General features: G+C 41.7%; 1 protein-coding gene across 1 annotated transcript in view; it reads left to right on the forward strand.

Moving 5' to 3' along the window:
* The window catches only part of LOC106806726 (anaphase-promoting complex subunit 7-like), a 45,243-nt gene that overhangs the window by 22,654 nt on the left and 14,700 nt on the right, over positions 1–7,889 (forward strand). The window contains exons 2-12 of the mRNA XM_014808759.1: positions 991–1,113; positions 1,464–1,532; positions 1,775–1,858; positions 2,845–2,960; positions 3,377–3,490; positions 4,075–4,162; positions 4,683–4,867; positions 5,049–5,163; positions 5,370–5,511; positions 5,753–5,898; positions 6,651–6,763. Coding sequence (XP_014664245.1) covers positions 991–1,113; positions 1,464–1,532; positions 1,775–1,858; positions 2,845–2,960; positions 3,377–3,490; positions 4,075–4,162; positions 4,683–4,867; positions 5,049–5,163; positions 5,370–5,511; positions 5,753–5,898; positions 6,651–6,763 — 1,295 coding nt within the window. The remainder of the gene's footprint in view (positions 1–990; positions 1,114–1,463; positions 1,533–1,774; positions 1,859–2,844; positions 2,961–3,376; positions 3,491–4,074; positions 4,163–4,682; positions 4,868–5,048; positions 5,164–5,369; positions 5,512–5,752; positions 5,899–6,650; positions 6,764–7,889) is intronic.

Raw genomic sequence — 7,889 nt, forward strand, 5'->3', positions numbered from 1 at the left:
TTATGGTACATTTATTCATTTATGATTGTACATGTATTTGTATTGACATCTCAACCATAAAAAAACAAACATGTGCAACAACTAAACTCTCCATATAACACCTTACACATAACACTACTGTACTGGTAACACATGCATCACAGTGACTAAGCCCGCGCGTAGCGCGGGTTTCAGCTAGTACATATTAAAAGTAGAAACAATTAAGAACCAATTTAAGAACCTTTTGAGCCTAATTTTTCAGTAAGCACCATTTATATAAGAACATGTTGAGGCTAACTTGGAAAAATCTATGTTCTTATACGCGGGTTTTTACTGTACTTGCTATATATTACTCGTCTACGAAGATTGTTTATCAACTTTCAACCGCCATTTTTCGTTGCGCAGCGCTAGCGCAGTTCTGGCGCTTGTGAGCGGGCACAATGTATTTCCAAGTGGAGGGGTGGGCAGGTTGCACGGGGTTGCAAACCGCCATTTTCGTTGCGCAGCGCTAGCGCGGTTTGCAACCGCGTGCAACCTGCCCACCCCTCCACTTGGAAATACATTGTCTTTGCTTACTCCCTGGAAATTGCCATAGTATGTTCTATAGCCCTGCAGCGGAGCGAAGGGTAGTTTAACAAGCAAAGATTCATAATTCAGTAATACAAACACAGTTATGCGTTATGAAGTGCAGTATCACAGACACAGGCAGTCGCGACTGGCTGGTCGGGGTTCGATAAATAGCAACCCCGTTCTGCGCCTACCGTAGTGTGTATAAGAGTATATATACTCTCATATATACTCTTATACACACTACAGTTACCGCAGAACGGGGTGGCTATTTATTGAACCCCGACCAGCCAGTCGCGAGTGCCTGTGTGCAGTATCATGTATGATTCAGCTGTACATACTTGTGCATATATACAATGGGATTTTGGCATATAATGAGATTTATGCCAACTTGGGGGTTTCTGTGTAAGCAATTTTATTCATTCTTGGCTTGCACTGTTGCAGGCTAGTTTAGTGTTATCTGTGAGTGAGCATTCACAGGATGTTTTGAGTACAGCTGCTAAGTATCAAACACTTGTTTACTATGGAGAAGCACTGTATGAAGAAGCAGAACATCATAGAGCAGAGGTATGTCTGACATCTGTATGTGCATGGAACCCTCTAACAATTGCCAGTAGCTATAAGTAAATGGACTATTTCAGCAAAGGGAAAGAATAAAAAGCGAAATTTATAACATTGAGTTAAACAATTTTCTGTACGCTCTGTCCAGAGTGCACTACATACCTGAGTTTGACCTTATGTTTGCTGTATATCTGTGAGGTAAATGGTTTGATATGATGTATCATTATGGATGGATAACAGAACTACACATTAAACATGGTATGCATGTAAGCACGTAACATATAAGTAGGATTTCTGATTTAAATTCAACTAAAGCTGGTCTGCATTATTCTGATTCTGTGTTTTGCATATTTAAGCCAACATTCAGGAAAGCTCTACAGCTTTACAAAGTTATTATGAAGAGCAAGACCAAGGCACAGAAGCCTGTAAGTGTTATGGATAACAATTACTTTCATGTGCTACTCACAATATACAAAATCACGACATTTTATTGTTATCTCATGCAGTTACAAATGAATTGAGGATTCTTACTAAGCATAAATGTCATTTTTGTATATGCTGTCTATTAGAACTCTTTTTCTTATTTATATAATACTCCTGGTTATAAAGTAGAAAACTGGCTGTGTGCTCTTCTTCTAAGTCTTGCGTTGTGCTCTATCAATTCTAGGATGTCACATCAGAAGTGGACGTAAAGTTCAGACTTCACCAATGTCACGTGCACATGAAGCAGTTCCAACAGGCAATTGCAGTCGTGAGTAGAGCAGATGGTACTGGCTTACATCTGCAGTTCCCTGTACAAGGTTTTCCTCATTGTGTATTCTGTTTATGTTCATGAAGGATGGCAATGATTTCCTTTCCGTGTGTGTTGTCAAAATTAGAAAAATGATAATTATAAAAGAATTGAAGTCAAGTGCGTGTCGCTATGAGTTTTGCAGACAATACTTAATCATAATAGTTTGAACACATGTCATGTGTTCTAAGACATGTTAGCCATATCTTAGACTTTTGCTGCTACACAAGCAGCACCAGTAAGTACTGTATTGGTCGGAAAAATATGAGAACCGTCAGGAAGACTGTTTGAAATCCTTGCTTTAAAGAGATACTTTCCTCTAGAATTTAAGAGCATTTTATGACAGTAGATTCATAAATAATAGCAGATACATACAAATATCTATAATTACGCATTCACGTTTGTCATAAAACAACATTGAATTTCGAAATCTTCATTTTTGGGCACTGACATGACACCCGTGATTATGCTGCCACCTCGAAAGAGTTGCGCATTTGCCAATTTATTTTGCAGACCGAGGGCTAATCACAAAAGTGCAATTATATTTACATAAATGCTATTTAACGGAACAATATTCATTTTAGGACAAATTTATCCATATTATAACTGAAACTATATGTCATTTATAAGATATTGAAATCCCTTTGCTCTTAAATTAATAAATAAGAAACACCCTCGGTCTGTAGCCTGCAGCCGAAACATTGCTTTGCGCAACTTTTCTAGTGGGTGCGCTGCTAGTGGTGCCACCATCATTGTAAGCTGTCAGTTTTAAAACATTTTCTAAAAATATTTCTAATAAATATTGAACCATAAAACATTTTATGAAGCGTAATTTTAACCTATCTTAGCTGAAAATATCTGAAGAACCTAGAGAAATGTATCCCTTTAAGTGTCATTGGATCAGTGATTCAGTGACCAGTGTTTATATTATTATATTGAAAATTTAGCTTGAGAGCATAACCGCCAAACAAAGAACTCCTAAAGTCAACATGGCTCTTGCTAAACTCTACCGCAGAACAGGAGTGGAGAGATCTGCTACTACTGGTTTTAAAGAAGTTTTAAGGTATTGGATTAGATTTTATCCATAGGGGCCTACTCCACATATTGAGTGACTCATAGTCCGGTAGCATATTATGTAGTTCATATCGAATATCACCCATAAGGTATATACTCTGTTGGAGACCTGCTACCTGCTGCCACCTAGTAGCGATTATTATAAACATGCACAATACGTTGAATTCAGTAGTCAAGCATATGTCATATGATGCGATTTGTGTAAGAACGTGTGAAGTTAGTACATATTGTTGGTATAACTACAACCTTATATCCCATCTGGGGGGGGGGGGAGGGCAAGAGGCTAAGTAAGTAAGTATTAGTAGAACTACCTCAGCTTGCTACAATGAGAATATTTATAGGTAGTTCATTGCCCCCAGCTGGTTCTACATTGAGCTTAGTTGTGCTGTTGGTTGTACGGTTTAGGGAGTGCCCATTAGCGCTGGATGCAGCCGTGGCTCTGATGGGGCTTGGAATCCGTGGAGTCGAGATAGCCTCTCTGATGACACCTGTCATCTCACATCTGTCGTCAATGGAATGGTATTTACACCGAGCACACAATTTTCAATTACCAACTTTGCATTGGCGAATTGGCGAATTGGACCGACTTCCCATCTATACAACCGACAATCGGCAGTGTAAACGCAAAAGTTGCGCGACCGACCGATCGATAGCTACTAGTTGGGAGATTAGAACATGTTCTATTTTCGCCAACTGAAGTTTTTTTATTTATTTTGTTATTATTATTTTATGCTGGCATCATAAAAACCTCACTTTCCATGCGTTGCTTGTATCCGATTCACGGTGCGCAGTCCTGTTATGCTGCATTTACACTATCGATTTTTGTCAGCAAATCGTACCGATTTCAAGTGCATTCCAACACAATCGGCTGAAATTCGATTGTATTGGTGTCGGAGTCGGGCCGAGTTGGAGAAATAGAACACATTCTATTTCTCCAACTCGGCGACTTGACTGCGACTACGACTCCAATACAATCGAATTTCAGCCGATTGTGTTGGAATGCACTTGAAATCGGTACGATTTGCTGACAAAAATCGATAGTGTAAACGCAGCATAAGTTGTCACACGTACGGTTGATCAGACTTTTGTGTGTCCCCACACAGGTTGCTCTCCTGGATCAGGGCCCATGCTCACCTGGCTAGCAAGGAATTCACACAAGCCGCTACAGCTTTTAGCCAACTCGACTCGAAAGTAAGTGCCCTGTGATAGATTTGTAAAGACTGCATATTCGTCACGTCTCGTACAGCCTGGAAAATCCATGTAAAACACGGCAATCAGGGTGTTAGCCAGGAAAAAAATCAGGGAGTCTCACCATCTGAGCGAAGCGAGGATGCTGCGGGCGCAACGTGCCTTAGGGGGGAGGGCCTCACCTTAAAATGGAGGAAATTTAGTCTGAAATGCCAAAAAGACATGAATCTGATATGATTTTATGTCCTTATAAGCAATGTTGTCAGTTATACAAGGTGTATAATATATAAAATTGGGCCGTCCTGATTCCGTTTCTATCAAATGTCATCCGTCTCATCCAAGAATAAGCCAGCCAAAAGACGGGTAGACGGGTCTCTGGCAAACACACTGACGGCAATGTTATTGCAGCGTGCGATTATGTCCTACATGTTCATCTCCTGGCATGTCCGTGTGCGGGTGACGCGCTTTCTGCCAGTCAGGCTCACCTCAGCACACGAATACCCGTTGGTCTGCTATTTTCCAGACTCATCTAAGGGATAACGTGGACGTGCTGTGTTCCCTCGGCGAGGCATACTACATGAATGGTAACTACAAGTCGGCGCTAACAACACTTGAGCGGGCGTACTCCCTAGACCCTCTGTTGCTGAAGAACATGGACTTACTGGCAGCCCTCCTAGCCAGGGAGAAGAAGATAAAGAAGCTAGAAGGGTATGGTGATATGAAGTAATGTGGTCTTTGATTCATACACGGGCGCACAACGAAACTTGGGTGCACTTAATTTTGTCTTAGACGTCAGGGTCTCGATGAAACGAAGACGTGAAAACCCGCTTCAGGTGAATGTTGGCTGAAGTGCAGTTTGATGTGTGAGCGGTTTCTGCTTTCCTTTCAGCTTTGCGAATCACATGATGATGCTGACGGAGCAGGCCGTGGAGCCTTGGATCGCCATGGCCCACTTTTGCATGGCAACAAAGAAGGCAACGAGAGCTGTATACTTTGCACAGAAGGTGTGCGAAATGGCGCTTACTGCCGCGATAAATGTCGGTTATCAGATTGTAAATGCAGTGTTGAGTAGAGTAGCACATTCCGTCGAGTCAGGAATAGCATTGGCGATTAAGATTACTGTAATTATCGAAAATAGCACGATGTCGGTATGCTGATGTATACGTGTATCTAGCTGTAACATTACAATGCGCGTGTGAATGTTCGTCAGGCCTACACGATAGATAGTCGCAGCATGGAAGCCTTGCTACTGAAAGGTGCTGCATTGCTGGACTTGAGGAAAGTCTCAGAAGCAATTCTACATTACCGTGAAGCCCTTCGAATTAATGCCTACAGATACGAGGCCCACAAAGGTAACTACGCAAGGAAGCAGTATCACTGCACCATTAGTGTGGCAGCTAGCGCTAGTGATACTGCAATGATTTCTGCATCAGTCAGATATTGGGAACAATTTAAATATGGTTATCGTGAGAGCCGACAATCCTTGTCTGCATTCGTGACATGACATGAGCTTACTCCTCTCCCAAAAAGCTGACATGTATGGCCTGCTAGGACATCTGTGAACTACTACCTCTGTTGTGCGCATGATTGCAGGTTTGGTCGAGTGCTACATGGCAAGCCACCGAGGTCGGGAAGCAATAACGACAGCTAGCGCCACCTGTAAGCAGCTTGGGCAAACTCCACGCGTTCTGACCTTGTATGCATCGGTCCTGGATAAGGATCCACTCACACGAGACAAGGTCTGTGTGTAGCTGCAGCTGTGAATAGATGTTGCAGTGTGCAGCAGCGTTGACATGTCTAATACCCCGTACAGACTGCAAATTTGATATGGTATTAAACTGGTGCGAGTCAGGCGGCAAATTTTTACAGTGTGTACACGCTATCCCGCTCCAAATACGCGTTGGCCTGCACCAATTTGGCCCTGCAAATGAAGGAGGGCCAGGCCCGGGATAACTTGGCCTGTGATATGTTGTCCCGCACCAAGCTGTGTCTGTACGCAACAACTCGGGATAATTTAGCCCGGACCAAGATAGCCTGCGTGTGTGTGTGTGTGTGTGTGTGTGTGTGTGTGTGTGTGTACTTAACACGCATGCCAAAAACGTGGCACTAAATCGCAATACACATGTGCATAGCCTTATTTAGGTCACGTTGCTGTCAGCCGGGTCACGTCGCGAGCTGAACTGAGAACTGATGACTCATTTTATGTAGGATCAATTTTGCAGTCTGTACACTACAATTTGTCGTACGCCTAACCCGCACCAGTTTAATGTAGGTTCAAATTTTGCAGTCTGTACGGAGTTTAACACTTGCTTGTTGAATCTACATTTAAGTAATAAAACTTGTGTTGGGATGAATGAAAAATCTTTTCTAGTAATTTCCTTCAGCACCACAGCAGTATATGTACTCTGACCCTTGGGAATCTGTTCAACTCTAACTCTATGTACTGCTTTGTCTTTTAGCATTGTGTTCGATTCGTGTTGTCTGTGTGCAGGCCAAGTCTTGCCTAGAAAAGGCCTTGAAGCAGGATCCATACTACACAGAGGCAGTGTGCCTCATGGCCGACATACACGCATCGGATCAGCAGCTAGACAAGGCGATTTCACTGTGAGTACATGCACTGACCCGCGCACCCTTTCACCGTATATTCATTTGTCATGTGTTCAGTTGTATCAGGTTGGAGTGTATGTGTGCCAGTTCACACACACCGTCCCTCTCATTGTCAACTTCAACTGATTTTCTTAACAATCCTTGCTCACGTTTGCATGAAGCAGTCTATAGCCAAACGAAAAATCCTGATCCCCGTTACATGCAGTATGTAGTCATATATCTGCATAGCTTAGGCAATCCATTATTAATATTTTATTAATATTTTTATTAATAATCCATTATAAGGCTTAATAATTAACAGTAAAAACTGTAAAATAATTTGCACACTTTCAATTGTGTTACAACAAACAAATAATATTTTAATAGTGATCACATTGCCTTCTCCTCATTTGGTCAAACGTATCTCTCATCTTGTGTTTCTGCATTGCTGTGTAGGGCAGCATGGTAGTCAGGTAGATGAATGTGTAGGGCAGCATGGTAGTCAGGTAGATGAATGTGTAGGGCAGCATGGTAGTCAGGTAGATGAATGTGTAGGTAGCCAGTGTTGCCATGTGGTCGTTCGTACCACCAACAGCTCATAATGACTATACTCTGTAATTACGAGTACACTCTGTAATACTCTGTAACTATGTCAATAACACACTGTAATACTCTGTAATTATGAGTACACTCTGTAATACTCTGTAACTATGAGTACACTCTGTAATACTCTGTAACTATGAGTACACATACATCTGGTGAAGCTACTGCTCGAGCTCTCCACCACCAACTGCCATTCATAATCCTGTTGAAGAACACCCGGTGGCATCAAGCGTTAACAATTCAGAGTGTACTCATAGTTACAGAGCATTACAGTGTGTACTCATAGTTACAGAGTATACAGAGTGTACTCATAGTTACAAATATGTATCATAGGTTACAAGAGTATCTCAGTGTGTATCATTAGTTCAGAATGTACTACATAGTTACAGAGTAATTAGTGTGTAACTCATATGTTACAGAGTATTAGTGTGTACTCAGTAGTTCAGAGTATGACATGAGTGGTATCTCATAGTTACAAAATGTCTGCATCAGTTAGAAGGTTTTAGTGTGTTACTCATAGTTACAGAGTATTAAAAGGAGT

This window comes from Priapulus caudatus, unplaced genomic scaffold, assembly GCF_000485595.1.
Source record: "Priapulus caudatus unplaced genomic scaffold, Priapulus_caudatus-5.0.1 Scaffold176, whole genome shotgun sequence".
In the NCBI taxonomy this organism is placed as follows: domain Eukaryota; kingdom Metazoa; phylum Priapulida; class Priapulimorpha; order Priapulimorphida; family Priapulidae; genus Priapulus; species Priapulus caudatus.